A 21,747-nucleotide genomic window follows, 5' to 3' on the forward strand; every position below is an offset into this window, starting at 1 on the left:
AGATATCTCACAAGAAGGCTATCAAGTGGGTGAAGTTGCTTCACTATACTAAATTCAACTTTTCCTAGGAAACAGGAATGCTGCCTGCCACCTACCCAAATATTTTGAGGCCATTAAATGTGCACATGTCACACAAAACAGGGGGTTTAAAGCAACAAATATAAAAGGGGACGGGGTAAGCACGGGAAGCATAATGGAAACAGCCCTCTGTGCTGGATAAAGCCATGGACATCAATCACTCACCTCCCCAAAATAGAGCCTACTGTACAAAGACAGCATGTGACATTCAAGTCACAATGCCTATAAATACAGAGAGCTCCAGTTGTAAACAGCACCAATGGAAGGCAGAGGACTAACCTGCAGCACAGTAGCTGCTGACCCAGGAGTCACTCTCCTCTAAGGCTGCTAGACCAATTCTGACCCTTTCACGATAACATCATTGCTTAAGTTACTTAAAGACTGACCTTTCTTATTTGATCTTCAAAGACTCTGCATGCTGAGAAAGACCATTGCGGGCTATTTCAGTGGGACAACTGCCTGATGCATGCAAGACCGTGCTATTCCAGAGATTTATATTTGGAACAGAATCAGAAAACTTAAAACAGACTCTGTATAGTGATAAATGATGCTACTCTGCCTAGCTGTGGCTGCTGAAGAAAAACTAGATAACCAAGCAACAGAAATACATGCAGTGAGGGAGGGTGAGGACAGAACTCTGTGCACCTAAATATCTGGAAGTAAAGAAAAGAGCCTGCCTCACTTTGTTTATTCAAATACGTAATAACAACAATTAGAGTGAAAAGTATTTCCTGATCCTAATTTTTATACAAAAGAAACCAAATGCTGCAAAAGCCAGATGTAAGCCTAACAAATTGCTTGCATACCTTAAATAAATCTATTTGCATGCACACCCTGGCAAATAGCATATAGTCAAATGATTTGCACAGACAGCTCAGGTTTTTTTTTCTCCAGGTGAGCGAGGCATTTAACTTAGGTCAACTGCTTCAGAGACCTTTGAAAATTTGACCTATGCGTTTCATTTATAAACATATCAAATGAACAAGCAGACTTATTTAACCACTGGAATTTGGCTACAAAGCATTCTGCCAGATTCTCCTCAGTTTCCTGCAACCTCCCTGAAGTCAATGGCTTGTTTGGCTGGAATTCAAGGAAGAATCTGGACCATTATCAATAACTGAAATCCTAATAAAGAAACTCAGAAAAAGCAATTTTACAAGTGAAGCACACTATGCAAGAGTAATTGTGAACAGGAACAATCCCACACTGAGAAAAAATGAATTATTCACTGTTTGTTACTTTTGTATTGGCCTCTATTGTCTGAATTAATAGATATAGTTTATAATTATATCTTGATTAACACTATTGTGTTCTAAATATAGAAGGTAAAGCAAGAAAATACCGTTTTTATTTGTTTCTCTCAGCCAATTATCTTTTCTTCTTGTCTGTGTGCTTCCCAAACATGAATAGAAACAGTTTGTGTCAGTGGTACATTTTTTTTCCCTGCTTTCATCCTTTTTTCTGGCACTGATTCTTAGTGAGCTGCCTTCCCACAACCAAGATGCTAGTCTTTCACTGAAGGGGGAGAGCTGTGGTTGTGCAGACACAGAGGAAGAATATGTGCTCAGGTTATCCTCAGTGAGAACAACGCCTTCTTCTCTAAAATAAACAACTCCCAGTAACAGTCAGTGCAAAGAGCAGTTCCTCACAGGACCACACCTTCCTTTCTTATAATCAAGATTTTTTTTTTCCCCCCTCACGAACTAATTTATTAATTTTTACCACATCACTTCATGTCTTTAAGTTAGGCTCAGTAATATGAGCAGAAATTTTGCACATGGGCAATTCAATAAAATTATTTAAAATTTAATGGAAGTTAAGGAAAAATGTATTTGGCCTCCCAAAGACAACAGATTTTCAAACACAGTTCTTTCAGATCCCAGAATGCCCTGTCAGCTACCATGCTGGAAATTCAATCATGAAAATGAACTTCATGATTGTGGAATCTACCACCTTGAACAATGAAAGGATTTATTTTAAAGTATGCTTTCCCCTACTTTGTTTTGTTTTGTTCATGTAATCAGGTTTTCATGCCTCCATGTGCTAGATTGTTATTTGATTGTGGGGTTTTCTTTTTTCCTTTCTCAGCTGATTTAAGGTACACAAATGCCAGCAGGAGCTAATAGCAGACTATTGGGTTAATCTTGGGTTGTATTGGCTCAGAGGGAGCCATCCTGGAGACAGTGGTTAGGCCACGGGTTTGGAAGCCCAAAGGAAAGGATTCCCACTTCTGACCTGTTCCTACTCCAGCTATGAAACCCTGCACCTATGCTTCTTCTTCTATAAAACAACACTAATGCCTTTGTCAAGAGGTTTGAAGTGCAAAGTGCAACATAACAGCAACCATAGTTTGTCTGCCATGCTGGTTCTATTTTTAAAAAATTAAATGCAGCTGCAGTAGCAAAGATTCAGCATTGTATCTTGCTGGAAGCCAACTAGCAGCATGGATGAATGTTGCAGATATTATGACAACTTAAGGACAGGTTACACAGGAAATGGGCTGTGGATACTAACTGAGGGACTAGCAACACATGAATCTGCTGAGCCTAATCTGATGATCCCTTTTGTACAGCTAATAGGCCATTCCCCTGGAAAAGGTACTTGAGAATTCTTCCAAATCGGAGTGAGAGAGCTTTGTAGGTAGTTGAGAAAAGGATGAGAGGCAAGAACTCTACCCACTCACACTGCAGAGCACATACATGCTAAGAAAACAGGAGAAACATCGTAAACCCAGAAAAACAAACCTTTCTTTTTCCATAAATGAGATGTCATTAGAAAGCATTTTGTGCCATGTGAAAGAATAAAGGACATTATTCTGCATTGTTAGAGATGCCACCTCTCTTAAATTTGATTCGCTAATAGCATTCAAGTAGTTTCTATTTAAAGACTAAGTAGCTATATTTTGCAATTAATAGACAATAATAATTCAACTAGCATTCAATGTTTTCCACACTATTAAGAGACAATACGGCTTTAAATAGATTGTGATTTCAAGACATAATTTTATTTTGGATTTTATTGCAGTCAATTTTAACATATTCCTGCAAAATAGTATGCTATGTTTCTGTCGCTGATAATACTATGGGATTTCTGACCTGCCTAACATATATACATTGTCATCATTCTACTAGAAAAATCAGGAGAATCCAACAGATTTTTGGTCCTGAAGGAACCAATTATAACTCTACTTATTAAAAAGAACTAAACTTTCATCTACTTGTATAATAATAAAAAAAAAAAAAAATCTGAACTATCCTGAATTTCCCTAGTAGAAATTTAAATCCCTAAGCATCAATTTTCATCAAATAGAATACATATATTTTTACATTAAATAATTTTACAGAAAAAAATTATTAATATTATGAACATGACTCTTTGTTCCCACATGTTTGTAGCTGCAGTTCAACAAAATTATACAAATGAAGAGAAATAAATCTTGGGTACTTTGTGTACTCCTCAAACATGCCTTATGACCCCTTCTCACAACACAAAAAAAAAAGCAACACAATTTATTGCTTAATCAATAATACCGAATTCCTTCTCACTAAGACAATGCATGGAAGAATTGATGAGTGGGGGAAAAACACTTCAAGTTTTCTACTTAGCACTTAATTGTCAAGAGAATTCCACTTTTCCTAGGATGCTGGCTCAAGAAATCATGAGAATACTGGAAATCATTGCCCACATATACATCAAATTTTGCGCTGATTTCAGTAAGTCCCAAATTTTATCCAGACCTCCTCTACCGCTGTGTAAGGGGATTAATAGAAACTTTATTTTTTTTTAATTTTGAATCAAAGATTTAGAATAACAACCACACAATTACCACCTTTTATAATCTGAAAGATATTTCTACACACAGTTTGTGCAACTGGGAAGAAGCAGTACCAAGCACTGGCACCTCTGCACCTCTTCCTCTGCTCCCAGGTACATGGCTGACGTCAGTGAGCTGATGTAACTAACCTGCTGTTTTGTGATAGCATCCCTGATACTGCCTGTAACAGATTGTGACAAACTCCATTTCTTTGGCACACTCATCCATCATTGCAAAGATGAACATTAAAAACCAGGGTGAGCAGACTGGAAAGGATGGCACCCTCTATCATGACAGCTATTTCTATTTTTTTTTTTTTTTAACTTTCAAAAATCCTCAATCCCCTTCTTAAAATATCTGCAAAGGTTTCAAATTTGATCTAGTGAGATACCTTTAATGTCTCCAAGGAGATCACTCGTGTTTAATTTTTCCATCTTCTCCTTCCAGTCTTTAGAAAGTAGCTTTTCCATACAGGATGAATCTAATTAAAGAAAAAGAAATAGAATTATCAAACATATTCTTACAGGCAAACAGGTGCCACCTCCATTTTAACACTCTTCTCTCAGTACCAGTCAAACCATAGCTTAGAAAGGAAATGAACTCGCAGCCAAACTGAGTTCTTATTTAACTGCATTTTAAATCCAAAGTAATTCCCCTGAGGTTAATGGAGTTACTATGGATTTAACAAGGGTCTAATTGAAAGAAAAACTTCGGTGAGTACTTATGCATGCTAACTGCCAATTTACATGCATAGATTGCCAACGTATATACGAATTCTGCCTTTTTCATTTGAGAATGATTGTACACTCGAAATTATACATGAAGATTTAGTAGCTTTTTTTGGAAATTTGGCACACAGTGACATCTGAAACCCATTTTTATACCCATGTCAGTGAAAGAGTTATTCGTATAATGTCTCCATGGAATTCATGAAAGCACTCTACATATTCGATGTTCACAGTATCAGGAATTTTCTCAGTACTCTATAAACAACATGCAATGATTAGAAGATAGGTTTTCGTCACAGCAACTTCAGAATACATTTCAAGGCTTTGCCCCAGTCCGGGAGGCCTTCTGTGGGCAAAACTGTCACTGAAGTCATTACACTTTGGAGAAAGTAAAAGATTGGCCCTAGTAATCTTCTTATGATCAGACCCCAATCCCACTACAAAATTTCATACTGAGCATAACAGACTTCAATAAATTCTAAAGGTTTTTTTCAGTTCCTAAATTAAACTAATTGGCTCCAATGCCTAAATTATAGATAACCTTGCAGATACCTAGAAAAGGTGGATTTTAAGATAGAAATCCTTATGAAGGAAGCATACAAGATGCAAATTCTCCTGGAGGGAGCCTAGAAGAAGGATGAAGAGAGACTATTTACAAGAGAACATAGAGACAGGTTAAGGGGGACTGGCTTCAAACTGAAAGAGAGTAGGTTTAGAATAGATATTAGGAGAAAATTCTTTACAATGAGGGTGGTGAGGCACTGGCACTGGTTGCCCATAGAAGTTTTGGATGCCCCTTCCCTGGCAGTGTTCATGGCCAGCTTGGATAGGGCTCTAAGCAGCCTGCTCTAGCGGGAGATGACCCTGTCCATGGCAGGGGGTTGGAACTCAGTGATCATTAAGGTCCCTTCCAACTCAGGCCATTCTGTGAGTCTGTGGTTGATGTGATGTGGGTTTTTATAACTTTCAGGAGGCACAATTCAGATTTCTAAACAACTATCAAGAAACCCTCAAAACAACTCAACACTTATTTTTCCTTCCCAGTTAGCAATAAAATCCCTGCTAAACTTTGTGTGCTTACTTTCACCTGTAGGTAGAATCACCAACAATGTCTCTGCTAAACTCCATGGAAACCCTTAGGCCCAGTTTGCAAAATATCAAAACCATTACCTACGTGTAATTTCTATGTCTTATTTGTTCCCAAAACAAATTATTGCAAGGGGTCTGTTGTAAGGCCACACTTCCCCCTGGGCAGTGCTGAGCACAGAGTTCCTTAATGCAGGCACTAGGAACAGCCACACACCTTCTGTTCCTAGAAACTCTCTTTGCAGGGGGACACTTGTTTTAGAAGACTGATTTGCACAATGCTTTCTAAGTAGCTAATAATATTCCAAATTTTAATTATTTTTGTGCCGGTCCCACTCCAGCCATGAGTTAAGAGTGAGTTGCACGAGAAGGCAGAATTCAGTCTAGCTTAACTCCCCCTAAATTACTGGCAGATTAAGGTCAAACAGCAGCTGAAATTCTCATTTCAGCAGTCCCAGCAGAAGCACTCACACACGTGAAAGCAAGAGCAAAAAGCCCAGATTTAAGAATGGCAACACAGATCATATCATTGCAATGGGTAACAGTTTGTTCCTCTTCAGAGGATTCCAAAAATACTCAGAGGGAGGAGAAACATTCAAAGAGGTCACAAAAGGAGGAGTTAAAGATTTAGGGAGAAGTTTAAGGAAGAAAATGATCATAGGACCAATCATACTTTAGGGTACTAGTCATTTCAGCCTAAAAATTCATTAGTATAACTCATTTGACATAAACAAACCAACAAAAGCCCCAAACAAAACAAAAACCAGTTGAAAGCAAACCAAAGTGTAACTACCAAAAGATCAAAGATCAGGTTTTAATTGCAACACATTTTCACCGTGCAAGCCTCCATGGAAAGAAAACACAGCTCATAAATATTTTTGAAGTAATATTTCAGCAGAAAAGCTAATTTATTTACTAATTATATCTTTCTATGAAAGAGACAAAATTAAGGAGCTGTAAGTTGCAATAGGCAGTGTTAAAATACTAGTTATATAATAACAATTTACTTTTAACAATAACAGGCACTTATTACTTTTATGAGTTCTGGCCTGATAATAGGAGAATCAAGAAATAACCATCAATTATCAATAGAACATTATAATTTGTCCTTTTTGTGATATCATGATTAGTTTAAAAAGAGGTTTCTGTGTTTCTCCCCTGCCAAAATTTCAGACCCCTCATCCCTGAAAAAAAAAAAGCTCTAGAATTTTATTTTAGTGTTTGCTATAAGTTATGTATTCTACTGCTTTTAACTAAGATGCTTTCCTCAATTCACACAAAAAAAAAAAATTCAATAAAAGAGGAAAAACAAAAAGAAATATCTAGCATATCACTGGAGTTGATAAAATACTTTCCTCAAAAGCACTTGTTTTATTTCTTCTTTCACTGTTCCTAAGAACACCCATGCTTATCTGTAGTGGTTTTATATTATGTAAGGGCAAAAAATGTATTTCTAAAGACAGAATGGGAAAGAGCTAGATTGAAAAACAGCTCTATTTGTGTGCCTTTTTGATTTAATCACATTGCTAGTTAGAATTTTTCTCTACAAATGACTGAAAAATTCCTTAAGAAAGAGTTCTTTTAACACCCCTATCTCATTCAAATTCTGTGTTCTGGATCTGACCACACAATTTATAGCTACTGTATTTTGCTATTCGGAGGGTTACAAAAATGATTACGCAATGAGCCTTTTAATAAACTTTTTTATATCATTGCAAAAGTGACACTGTGAAAATCCTGTAAGTTTTCTATTACCATGTTTATTCTGCATAAGTTTTCAAATTTAAAATAATGATACGTGGTTAAAGCCCTCTGGATGTCCTCCACATTAGACCCAAAACCAAATATAAAGGCTTATACTTGAAAGGCATGACTCCCTTCAAGTTCTGTATTCCATGTTCACAAACACACATTTTAAAAAGGTTTGTGAATCAGAAAGGGTTTTTTTCTGCTCTCTGTACTGAAAATTAATTTTTACAGACATATAAAATCTACAGAGATATCTTCTGACATAAGTAAAATGTCTTCATCCATATTGATTCATTTTCTGATTTGATTCATTATAGAAACAAAACATTTACTTGGAATCCAGCACTGAACAGAGAAGAAAGGAGCCCGAATTCACATCTGCACTGCATCATTCTCCCTACACTGCTTCAGCACCATTCCAAAACCTTGTGGATCCTGACATTTTCAAAATTCAGGGGTATTCTTGCTAAAGACAATTATAAAAGAAGCAATGAAAGAAATTAGCATTTATACATTTTTAGCTCTTCTCGCTGACTTTATAAACCACAGTTAGGCTTATGCTGCAAAGTAACATATTTTCTACTGGCACATGTAAGATCAAACTCGTGAAGTTGCACTGGAGCAATTTATTCTATTAAAAAACACGCAGCTTCTCTCCCTTTATATTCTTCTCTTGTGAACGAGGAAAAGATTTCCTTCAAGGACAGCAAACAGGTTAAGTATAATTATGATGACTAAATTAAATCATTTCATATTATTTAATATCACGGTTTGTTACATACTTAGTTAGCAATTTTAATTGTAAACTAAAGGACTTTAAAGCACTGTGAGAATCTTGTTAGACATGACAGTTTTGCAAAGGTGAATGAGAAGAGGATGTTAAAAGATATATAATCAGGAAAAGGAAAAAAAAAAAAAAAGCTGAGGGGGGAAAAAACCCTAGGTGTTAGATGAAAAGGATCTCTTCACAATGACAAAGCATCGATGAAAAGAATTAACATTTGTCCGTTGGGTAATCAATCAGTCATGGAATGGATGGAATCCAGCTCTTTGTTGCACGCCCGTGATGAAGAACGAGCGTGTTAGCTATCACAGCCAAGCTCTCAAGTTCTTCTGACTGAATGAAAGTCATCTTGTTTGAATCAGGACTAGTTTTTGCCTCTTGTCTCATCCTTATTCTCCCCCATTTTCAGTTCTGGGGTTTTTTTCCCTTTTAATTTCACTTTTACATTCTTCAACAAGTTACTCACCCCAGCTATAGCTTACATGAATACTGTATGACCTGACAGTGGCCTGCACCTATCCTCATTGATTTGGGGGGTTTGTTACTTTTTTTTTTTTTTTTCACCTCTTAATTCACTGAAGTAGCCTCCTATTACTTTCTTTGAAATACAGATTAAAAAAAAAAAAAAAAAAAAGACATTCATGCCATGTGTGAGTTTTTGTTTTTTTATGGTGAAGTCATACATAAAAGAAAACCTAAATGTGAGAGTGCAGCAGCAAAACTTCAAAGCATTGACTGTCAGACATTATTATTTCAAATCAGCTTTGACTTTTTGAGACTTAATAAAACACTATAGTACAGACTGGCATATTTATAACACCTATACCAGTGATCAACTGAACTGTCTTATTCTTTTTACTGTGCAGTGCCTTGTTATTTCCTTTATAATAAGCTTCCCTCAAAACATGTTGTAACAATACTGCAAACGGATAATTATTAATGATATGAGCTCTAAAACATGACTTGTTTTGCATACAATTCTTTTTGAATACACACATTACTTTGTGACAGAAGACAAAAGCACATTGATTTATTAATAATGATTGCAAATGCACAGCAAGTTCATAAACAATACAGAAATATAATTCAATCAAAGGTATAGAGGTACAGGTGACATATTTCTATGTGCATCTGAATTGCTACATCTCAAGGAAAGAAGCACTGGGAAAGACAAGGCAAAGGATTTAGAAGAGAAATCAGGCATGCTGCAAGAGAAATTGCTCTAAAATGTGATCAGATCCACAGTAGGAGGAGAATGAAGTTCTTTTCTGCATTTTAGGGGAATGATACTACAGAACTAAAGGCATCTTTGTCTCTACTTCAGGACTAAGCCTATATATCCTATTATATATCCTATTATATATCATATTATATATCCTATTATAATTTAGTAGATACTTTAAATATATGACATTTGAGCAGGGTTTGGGACTAAATATCAATTTGCAAGTTCCTTCATCTCTAATGTTCTATATTCCCCAAGCTACTCCCATTGCTTTTATTTGCCTTCAGCCCCATGGGAGAAAAGGTGTCCTTCTGACCAGCCTTTGTCAAATGAGTTCACATGCCTCATTCAAGTCTGTATAAGAAAAACAGCACAAGTGGAATTAGCCTGTCAGCATCTATGAAATATTTGTTTGAGAAAAAGTATTGTGTGGCAGGTTTTTTTTTTTTCTTTGAAAGAATGTTAAATAAGCTTATGAACTCCTTGTGACAGACATTTGTGTGCTTTCCAGGCCTATTGCACCTGATTCCTTATACAGAAGAGCTGCTTTTTCCCCCAAAACCAAAGCTGCAAATTAACATTACAGTGACTACCATTCTTGGCCTGCTTCCTCTTGCACCTTTGCACATCTCACCCCATGCTTCACATGCAAACGTGTTTTTTTCAAGTGGGTGAAGCTAAGGACATGACATCTAAAAATAATAACAACTCAATACATCACAGATCGAAAAAGAGAAGATCTGTTTCAATATTCTTTGCAGAATATTAAATCCTCTTCTGAGTAGAGAAAAACTAAATGAAACCAGTACAAGTATTTCTGAATAATAGTCAAGCAGAATTTAGATTTACCCAAGTCAATCTTTTTCATTTAAAATTAAGCTAAAACAGCAAGTCCATTTTTGCTGTTATTAGATCCAGTCATTAAAATAGTGAAATTTTCAGAAAACTGAGTATGTTTTTTAAAAACATGTAATGAGTTTTACTAAACCTGTGTTGGGACCTTTAGTTAACAGATCACTCTCTGAGTACAGAGCAACAGCTTGCTTATGTGTCTTTTGGGAGTTCACTGCCAATCAGATTTCCTTGAGATAAAGAACCGCCTAGTGTAGAATGAAATCATAAAAATATTTCCTGATTTTCCCACTTTGTGTTACGTATTTTAAAATTATACGCAAACTCTAACATTTCAGTAGCAAAGAGAAAAGCAAAAGGTTAATTTAATTCACTTGGAAAGAACACAATTTTATAATCTTCTAACAATTTGAAATTAAATCAAGGATTTCATGTTTTCATTCACTACTTGAAAAATAAAATACAGTTTAACCATGAGTATTAGACACTTAACTGCTGGATGGTATATCTGCTCTGTTTTAATCCAAAGACGTAACATTTGTGTAACATTACTAAAATAGATTTTTGGTTGCCATAGTTCCTTTTTCTCTTCTTTCAAACGCAAATTATCCTTTTCTGTCTCAATAAACTTTAAATAAAGGAGACAGCAACAATACAAAACTAATCAAAAATCAGCCTGAAGGCTTAAAATCCATATTTGCTACTGCCTCTTGCTCATAAGCAGCTTGGCTTCAATCTTGCTGTCAGTGGAGGAGCAGGTCAGGGGAATCTCATCTCATCCTTCTCTATTTCCATACCGTTCCTGTACCATAATTAATTGTCATGGTCTAACAGAAAATAAAATATAAGGCCTTTGGACATGTTGCTAGCCAGAGAACTGATCTCTTTGGCCAAATTCTCAAGAATTTTTCAACTTAATAAACTCTCCACACTCAAGTTCTTGAAAGGTAAAAAAAACAATCCCAATACAAAAATGACATTTAGAACCGGAAAAGGTGCTAATTTCTTTTGCTTTTTTTTATCGCAAACTACAAATAAAATAAAATAAAATAAAATCTTTCCTAAATTATATGTCTTGCTTGGGATGTTAAGGAGACAAATAATCCTGGCCAGTCACTTATTCCGTCCTCTTATATTGACTCTTTCCTATCCAACTCTGTAAAAGCTAAAAAAAAAAAAAAAAAAAAAAAAAAAAAAAAAAAAAAAAAAAGAAGAAGAAGAAGAAGAAGAAAATCAAACAAACAAGACCCAACCAACCAAAAAAAAACCCCACAACCAGGCAACAAAAAAAAAAAAATACAATTATATGCAAAAGGCAGTCAGCTCACACTAGATGTTTTCTTGCAAGAGCAATGATGGAAATGCAACTGAGATCTGACTACCTAACACACCGTTTTGTTCAGTACAGGGAACCAGGCAGATCTGCCAATTGCTGCACATTTTTTCATAGTGACAAGATTTCCACAATATGATAAAATTAGAACTGTAAGAGCTTGGAGAGGTCTCTTAACTTTTAATTAAAACTCTCCAAGATCACTAAAAATAATTAGACATTAAAATGTTCTGGTTTTCCTCTGAATTCATTTGCACTACTTGAATGGTCTAGATCTTGCATGAAACAACAGACATTCTAAACAGAAACACTGAAATTTATCTGGGGGTGATTTCCAGACCTGTTTTTTATGATGCGGATAGTGGGAAAAACTGTAGAGCCTGAACTTCTACCAATTCTCCCTAAAATGGTTTGTTTCAACAGGAATTCTCTGGTGCAAGGAGCAGAATCCTTCTCAGTGCAAAACTCTAGATAAAAAGGAGTCTGAATTTCATGGAAAGAACAGCCCAAGATACAGTCCTGACCTTTATTTTTATTTATTTATTAAAAAGCAGGACCTTTAACCTTGCAAATGTTTTTGTTCTCTTAAAATAACTCATACAATGCTATATGCCATGCTATTTTTAGAAGAGCAACAAGAGAAAGCATGCTTTTCCCATACAGCAGGGCACTGATATAAACATCAACACAGATGCTCTGTGAGAGAGAGCTGGACTTCTCAAGCACTTGATCATTAAGGAATGCACCAACTGTTTTAGATAATCTCGTGCCAGCTCCAGTTCTGCTCCACACTCCCCCTTTGGGAGTGGCAAATCTTGTCCTGCTCCTAATTTTTCATTTTACTCACTCCTCCATTTTTTTTTCTCTTCCCCCTAGAACAGAGGGAAAAAGGCATTGTGTGCCAAGCAAGGCAAGACTAGAATCACTTCCCCAAACAGAGCAAAACTTTCAGACAATTAACCCTCCCCTCTTCTTTCAGATAAATTACTAAGTATAAAATGCAATCTGTTTCCTTTGTTTACTCAATATGAACAATTTGTAAATGACTCAAGGATGAAATTCAGAAAATGTTGTGCTAAATTAGAACCATTATAAACATGCTAATGACTGCTCAACTAAAACATGCAGGATCAGTGTGAAGAAATATATTTAGTTCCTGTGAAATACAGTTGTATTGCCTCAGAACTATTTGGTCACTTAATTGTATATGATTACTTCAGGAAAATGTTAATTTCATGAACACTGCACTAGACAATACACTCCGTATGTCAAAAGAAGCTTTCTCAAGTGTCAGTGTAATTGCTTGGATGCAATGTTTTGGCATATCAGAACAAGAGAAATATCTTTTAAGTCTATTAAAATTAAATGTACATTTCATTCCTCCACTTAAAATCTCCATTCCATGATAAGCTATATTTTACTGTTAGATTGGCTGTATTCACTGAAGTTATTCCCTTATTTGCATTACAATGATGGTGTACAGTATATTACAGTATTCACCTATTCTCTAAGTGTCTGCACCTCTATTTACTTTCAAAGTGAACATATAATATAGGCAAGAGAAAGTGGCTTTAGGCTTTAAACAACAGCAATCAGGGATAGGCAGGAAGAGGGGAGCACAATTTGCTTGCAATCCCTGGCAAAAAGACTATATAAACTGATATGAAAAAGGAGAATGATACCCTTATTTTCCTGTCTCTTGCTATGTACCTATACTAGCAAAGTAACAAAATCAATAGGATTTGCAATATTTGTCATTTTGTGAAAGGAGAAAGTTGTGCTAATGGAAGCAGATCTCAGTTTTCATTCTTTTCCTTGCCTCCACATCCTCTCATCTCTTTTTATTTAACAGCTCTAGATTTTCTTTTCTTTTTTTTTTTTTAAAGTGGAAAAGAACAGACTGAGCCAATAGCTAAGCTAGAACTCATCAGCCCAGCTCCATCCCAGCCTACTTAGTCTTCAATAGATTTGAAATTTCTCCCAATATTGAGCCTAATTATTCTTTCTCATAATCTCCATACCTCTGTATCTAGTTACAGTCTTTTTATTACCCTAAACAATTCACTCTCATCTTTGGTATCCACTCTTCTCAAACGCTTCTGAGTTGAAGTGCCATTTTTCTTATTATTACTCAAATATTTAGAGTGTAATATTTAAATATTTCTTTGTTAAACTGCTCAGGAAAAAAATAATGCACCATATTCTTTTTGTACATGGAGCATCTCTCTTTTAAAAATTAATTTCCCTAGTAGGTCAAGAAGCTGCAGATGGAATGCCAGCCTGTGTCCAGCTATGTACTAAATCCAGGCATTTTATTAAGGACGGGGTGGGGGGGGCAGATTTTCTTTTCTCTTAACATTGCACAACTCTTCTTGGTCTAAGCTGAAGCAAGAAGAGAATCCCACCTCAACTCAAAAAATTCTCTGGTAGCACAAATAGACATTTATGTTATTGCTCCTTCTCCTATCAAGTGCAATCCCAACTAAGTATTTTATCTTTTAACAAGGTAGAAGTTCTCTAAAATTAATATGAAAATATTAGGCTAAGTTTTGAGGACTGAAAACATCCTAAACAAAAGACAAAATTGTGGAGGCTCCTTCACACCAGGTTAGTTTCAGAGAATTGAGGGAATGGGAGTGAGGGGACTTCCTGAAAAGCAAGGAAAATCAGTTTCTATTAAACTGATTAATGTTCCTTGCAAAATTTGTGACACCAGATGACTTATGAAAAAAACCTGAATGATTCAAAAGACCTCTATTTTGTTCCCCCAAATCATGTTCTACTCATTACCCTAATAATGCAGTAATAAACATCTGTTTAATTATTTGAAGTCTTCTTAATATTGTGTATAAAAATCTTAACTCAGCTCATACATAAAATATTCTGAAATTAAAACAATTGTATAACAAAAGGAATTTTTCATGAGAAATCCTTAAGCGTTTTTATATGTAAAAGTATAATACAAAGCAAGCAAAATAATATGCTCTTGATTTGAAATTACTTCAAACAAGGATGGGAAGGAATGAAAACAATAGCTAGAATCTCCTCTCTATTTACCATTTCTGAAGGTCTCTTTGGCACATGATGCAGTCTTCTCCAGGACACTAAAATACACTGACAAAATCGGTTCTGTATCCCCTTTTTCACTACTAAAATTTTGACTTAAACAAATTATCATACCCTATATAAACATAAATACAGATCAAGCAAGAATTTCCTGAGCTAATTCCAACAAACAGAGCTTTAAAAGGTTTACAAATCTCACGAGCACCAGTCCACTTGCCATACACTTAAAGAACCATTTAGATTGGAAAATATCTCTAAGATCATGGAGCTCAAGCATTAAACTAGTACTGCTATGGATATGTATTTCTGGAATAATAGCTGCGAAAAGACTTTAGAAAATAAGGCATTAATATCTTCAAGACTAATATTCTTGCATTTTCATTTCCCTATATACATAGAGGAGAAAATTAACCATCATTTTTATTCCTATAAAAGAACATTATTCATTTTTTAAGGTCAAGTAATGGAAAGATATGGAAATCTTAGGATTAGCATTCCCCAGGAAGTCCTAATTCAGCCCCTGTGTACATTATGATACATTCTTTAAATATTTTTTCAAATGTACACAATTTTTTGCATGGTATTCTTGCTATATTCAGCATATGGGATAATCCCAGATGAAAGCAGAAACTGGAAGTGCAGAGCAAATGAGGCTGCTGCCCATGCAGTCATTGGCTATGTTTCATTGCAAAAGTTCAAAGAAACTAAATGAATGAGGGAGAGAACTGCAAAAGGAGAAATGATGGGTCGCAGTTTCATTCTCTGGGAGCTCAATTTAAAAAAACTTGGGGCTTTATTTGAGGAACTGCTGAACATTCACAGCTGCAGCTGTGTCAATGTAAAGTAAATGTAAAGACTGAGGCTATAATATATATAACTATATATAAACTGCTGCACAGAGTTAGGTCCCCTGGAAAAGAATCAGGGCCTAAGCACCTCAAGCTGAACAACCAAGAAATCAATGACATTTTTAAAGTCATATTCTTAGTCTCACACCTGTGAAGTTGGCACCCTGACTACATATTTTTCCTCTTAAAGATTTTGAGATGATAATTTGTTTGTAGCACATTTACTGAATATTCTGGGGGAAAAAAAAAAACAAGCCTCTAGCCAATTGTGTAGTATCCATATCTTCTGAGCACAGCTTGAATAATAAGCAATTAATAGACACTAAAGCTTCAAGTTGCCCAGCAAGAACTTAACAAGTTATTGGATAGTTTGACATTCATGGAGGATCATCCTGTTAGTGAACTGGATGAATTAGAATTCTTCTTCAGGAAAAACTATTGCTTATTCGTATAAGAAAATTGTACTTTTCTGCATGGAAACAAAAACTGGTTTCATTTCAATACGTGTTAAGTTCTGTTGGGTAGCTGAATAAAGCTTGCACCAATTATGCAGACACAGTGCAAAATTAAACTGTTTAAACCTGTGATTTTTTACACAGGTATATAAACAGACTTTTATAAATTAGATTTAGTAGTCAGATTTGGAAACAATGCCAATTTGAAGAGTACTAATCACTCCAAATTAAAGACAGAGTGAACATGAAGTAGTTCCTGCACACTGGACTTCACAAAATAAAAGTACTAATGATAATAAAGCAGTGCATATTGCACCCCATCCTGGTGCAGCAAAACAGAGCAACCCCCTTTTGCTCACCCAGCTGAGCAAATCTTGACACCCCCATGCACAGGCTGACAGATTTCCATACGGTCCCCTCTTTGCCAAGAGCAAGCACTGTCACACTTCTATGCACTAATTGACACTCTTCCACAACAGAAAATAATTTTTGCCCCCAAAGCTGGAGCAAAAAATTAAACCTCATAAACATCTTCCCAAAATATATGACATAGTAAGACAATAAATACCTGAGTGAAGAAAATTGCGGTCATTTGTAAACATCTGAGAGATTTAATAATACTTAATAATCTGCTACACAAAAGGCAAAAAACTTATGCAGTGCAATTAAACCTTCACAGCTACATAGAAGGTAAACTACAGTCAAGTTCACACTACCCATATCAAGTTATTTTAAGTTCCTATTGTGCTACTAAACATTCTTCTTTTCCAGAATCCTCCTCACTACAAACAAGAACAAGTCCATGCAGCTCAATTATGCCATAACCTTCACTGAAAGTTATATTGAAGGAAAAAAATATAATTTACACAACTTCTGTATTAAACATTTAGTCTTCTTGCTTTTGTTGATTTTATCTAGACTCTATAGTTACGAGGAGTTTAAATTTATGAGGTGAATTTTAGCTGCATAACTACCCAGAAAATTTAGGCATGCATGAAATTCTACTCAGCTATTTTGAAATTGTAGATTAATGTAGGTTTATGATATGCTCTTTACTCAAATGCAAAAGAATCTAACACAGACTTAGTTGTTTAGATGTTTTGTTGGGTTTTCTTCAAATTTAGGACGAGTAGAGAATTCCATGCTATCAGAACGAAAGATTATTCAGTTATAAATCCTGGTTCATGATCTCGGACATTATTTATTCCAAAGAACAGGACAGGCAGGAAATATCTTTCTTTGAACCCTAAATGACATAGTATATTGAAAAATCATTCTATTCACTGAATCTTTTCACTCAGATGATGGTGTGCAGCTCCTGGTCCTGCAGAGGACACCCCAAGAGTCACACCATGTACCTGAGAGCATTGTCCAAACACTTCTTGAGCTCTGTCAAAGTGGTACTGTGACCAGTTCCCTGGGGAGATGTTCAGTGCCCAGCCACCCTCTGGGTGAGGAACCTTTCCCTCAAACCTCTCCTGACACAACTTCAGACCATTCCCTTGGGTCTTGTCACCACAGAGAAGAGATCAGTCAGTGACTGCCCCTCCTCTTCCCCTCACGAGGAAGCTGCAGACTGTGATGAGGTCTAATATTGCCTTATTCATTTAAATACGTTACCAAATTCAGTGCATGAGTAACAGGCAAAGATTTGATTCCTTTTGCATTCAATAATCACATACTAATGCACTTCATGCACTTGTGCTCTAGGAATAACAAAATGTAATAATAATCCTTACACTGTACTTCCTTTTAAAGTATCTTCAGCAAGGGCACTGTGGGATTCCTAAGGTTTTTATGTACAAAGGCTGGATGTATGGACTTCATACAGAAAACTAATGTGGTCACCACTGTTTGAATGTGCAGTGCCAAGGCCTGTTACTATGAAGCCAAAGGCAGAAGTTTGGGCTGCTGCCAGGGTTCTCCACGCGGTAACAGTTAGGTCCACCTAATTTGTGTTTACATATATTAAATTGAGATCAGTCTCTTACTCTTTGGTTCCATTTTCACTGTCTTTACTCCACAGGAAAATGTCTTTCTGTGGTTTTTATCTTGATGTTATTCACAAAACTTATGGTAGTTAGACAACTGTACAGGCTTTTTTGTCAATTAAACACTCCTCTAATCTCCAGGCTGCAAATCTGCCTGAACTCTCCTCCTGCATTTGCCCTCACACTATTAATATAATCATGAGCACTAGGAAGGCAGAATCTCAAACATTGAAAGTTACACGTCTCTGGTTCCTTAAGCTTTTTTTAAACACTTATTTATGGGCAAGGTATAATTTACACCACCTTATGTATGGCTGGGCAGGTGGCACACTGTGACTGCTGCTCCTTATATCAATATCTAACGTCAATGTCAGTGGTGCCCACTTTTCCACACCAATCAGATTTTCACCTGTTCTCTCTTATTATAAGATTTGACTGAGAGCCCTCTGTGGCAAGGACTGTTGTTGGTTTTACTACTGTTACATGTGCAGCACCTCATGTACTTTCTCAGAGAAACTCCTGGGGAAAAAAAAAAAGTTGTCATGAAATATCTTAATTGCTTCTAGTAAACTCAGGGACTCTTCAGGAGTCAGTGGCCCAAGCTGCATGAGAAAAATTTAGGCTTTTTTAGGTTTCCTTTCCTTTCAGAGCTATATATTTTACATAACTTACTATCTGAAGGGAACAACTGCTCAAAGGCAGAGGTCAATGAACATCGAACCTTGGCCTGCACACAGACATAAAGGTTTTATGCACAGCATAGCTTTTCACAAGGCAAAGTGGATACTTTGGTCCCAGGTCCCAGAGCTGCTGGTACAGTCCATGAATGCTGACAGTTACTTTTTCTTTTTTTTATTTTATTTTATTTTTATTTCTACTGTCATATTGCTCAAGTTTCTTGAGAAACTCAAATTTTTTTTCAATTCTAGGCACGTAAGAATAGTGCCAAATCATTGTATTAAGGGACAACAATTCCTTTCTGTGAACTATCCCACATCCAGATATATTCTGGAATTGTCCAAAAGCCTTTTAGCTGACAGGAAATAAACTGTTTCCTTCTTCAGCAAAATGAAACTCCCTAATGAGTTTATTAGCCTATAAACCATGATGTAAATGTGAACTTTGATACAAAGACAATGACATCTCTTTTCCACTGTAAACTCTAACTGGGCCTTCTCAATATCTAAGACTACTGGAAATCAGCCCTAGAACTTACCTTAAAGAATGTCAATTGCCACATTCTGTTACTTTTCTGTAGTTATTTACAAAATTAGTATTAAATTTACTCATTTGTTTTCATTACTCTTTTTTCCTCTTTTTACACTAGTGAAATAATTTTAAAATATGGATACTGACAGAGATGCAGGCCCTAATAGAATTTTGCACCCCTTATGGTTTACTAAATAGCTGATCAGAGAATAAGAACAAATATTGCCAATAAATGCATTAGAAAACCAGGATAATTGTTTGCTGTAAAGGCATGTAGGAATCAGCACGTTGGATCAGACTGCTCAACAACCCTTTTGTAACAATGGAAACTTTTGCAAAGACTAGATTAAAAAATTTAATACCATAAGCTTGTAACCTGTACCTCAATAATACTTTTTCCTTTGAAAAAGCTTCCAGAATCTTACATCAGAAACAAGAAGGACCAGTAGTCCAACAAAAAGGTCAGTACAGTTTGGCCAAAGAGAAAACCACAAAAAATACTTTCATACCATGAATTTTGCATCCCCCCAAAAAAAATGTTTTCTGCCAGGACAGGTACACACATTCTTATCTTTGCTCAATTCTTTATTTTTCAAACACTGCTTTTGCAGCCTCCTGCTCCTTGCTTAGCACATGGAATCACAGATTCCATGAGGGAATTGGAATGACCCTTACAGATCACCTAGTCCCAACTCCCGTACCACAGTGGTACATCTCCCACTAAACCAGGCTACTTATCCAACATGGCTTTGAACAGTGCCAGGACTGGGGCACCCACAACCACCTGGGCAACCTGTTCTGGTGATTAACCACCCCCACAGTAAAGAATTTTCTGTTAATATCTAAACCAAATTCCTCTCTTTCAGTTTGTACCCATTTGCCCTTGTCCTATCACTACTGTTCTTGAAAAAGCATCCCTCTGCTGCTTCTCAGTAACTCCTTCAGATACTGGAAGGTTGCCATGAGGTCTCCATCAAACCTTTTCTTCTCTAGGGTGAGCAGTCCCAAATTTCTCAGCCTAACTTCACAGGAGAGGTGCCCCAGTTCTCTTACCAACTTCATGACCCTCCTCTGGACTTGGTCCAACAGGTGCATGCAGTATTCCAGGTGGGAGTCATCCTAATCTTAAAGCCCAATTCCTCTTCTTTTGCTGGTGTTCTGGATTCAATTCACAGTATTACCAGCAAAGTTACCCATAAGATCTACCCAAAATTAGGCAATTCATATCAGCTCCTAGATGTAGTACATATATCGAAAACAACACTGTGCAAACCAACGTCAATTGCATTCTGTAACAATTTTCCAGGGCCCAGCAGTGAAGTGCAAAGTCCTACACTTGACCTTCTTTATGTCTTGCTGCTCAGAGGCTGTGACTTCGACAGCAACATATTACAAAAAAATCTGGATCAAATCTGGCAAAGAAAGGGATCATTTATAAGTCCTCTGTGGGTACATTCTGTCTTCAGTGTGTGGCTGAAACTCCCATTAACACTAACATGAGCTACACAGTCCTACTGATGGGCGAATTATACCCCTAACAGAAAAGTGGTTTTTTGCTCGATGGATTTGCTTTGATGAACTTGTTGGCTACTGCACAGTCATGTGTATATATTTAAGTATTTCTCTGTGTGTATGCATTTGTACATCTCTGCAGTGATGATGTCAGTTTGACTAAAATCGCAGATAAAGCATTTCTCCAGCCAAAAGTGGGCCAAAGCTAATTTTCCCCACATAAACTTTGGGTTGGCTCTTATTTATCAAAACCAGAAAAAAAGTTTGACAGAAAAGGGGATCCAAGTTGGTTATCCCAACAAAAAAAATAGAAGTTAGGGCCTTTCTTAAGACTGACTTTATAGGAACCGTATGCACAACTTTCACTTTCTAGAAAGTGGTTTTCTCTTGAACACACATCAGAACCATTCATCATCACATAATTGCAAGTTGTCAGTCAGAGCCGCACCCTTCACGCAGTGGCAGGCCGCCAGCACATCTGTCAGTAGCACTCACAAGCTTCCGTGTATTATTGTAATCCCCTACAAAAGGAACAAACCCATTCATCCTGTCCACATTTTCCAAATCAGATGACAACTGTAAACCCTGAGCCTGGAAAAATAATAGCACTCACCCTAAAAATGCCACGCTTGGCAGGTGACCGCAAGCTAAATACCAGTGGGCAAATTTAAAATAATTCTAATGTCCACATCTAAGACAAAAAGTTTTAGGGAACTGGGCTCTTCATGAAAGAGGAGAGCTGGATTCTCTGCATACAACAAAATGGATGTGGGGTTAAATCACTGTACCCAATCTGCAAACACTCACTTACTGCACTATGGACTTTATTAGGAGAAATCTGACCCCCTTCTTTACTGTCTCTATTCTCTTTTTTGGCTTCTGGTTTTTTTCTGCTTTGCCTGGAATCATCTAGTCTTTATGCTAACACATGCTCTTTTCTCCTGTACCTCATGAAAGATGCTTTCTGCTCAGGCAGGGTCCACAGGTAACACCTCGGGGATAGTCTGGATTTGGTGA

The 21,747-nt window shown here is 36.5% G+C and overlaps 1 protein-coding gene across 11 annotated transcripts in view; it reads right to left on the reverse strand.

Annotated features, from left to right (window-relative positions):
• SOX6 (SRY-box transcription factor 6) overlaps positions 1 to 21,747 on the reverse strand; it is a 369,253-nt gene that overhangs the window by 169,266 nt on the left and 178,240 nt on the right. For all 11 annotated transcript variants that reach the window (XM_066320815.1, XM_066320816.1, XM_066320822.1 and 8 more), the window contains one exon: positions 4,284 to 4,373. In XM_066320815.1, coding sequence (XP_066176912.1) covers positions 4,284 to 4,373 — 90 coding nt within the window. The remainder of the gene's footprint in view (positions 1 to 4,283; positions 4,374 to 21,747) is intronic.

Source organism: Sylvia atricapilla, chromosome 6, assembly GCF_009819655.1.
Source record: "Sylvia atricapilla isolate bSylAtr1 chromosome 6, bSylAtr1.pri, whole genome shotgun sequence".
Classification (NCBI taxonomy): domain Eukaryota; kingdom Metazoa; phylum Chordata; class Aves; order Passeriformes; family Sylviidae; genus Sylvia; species Sylvia atricapilla.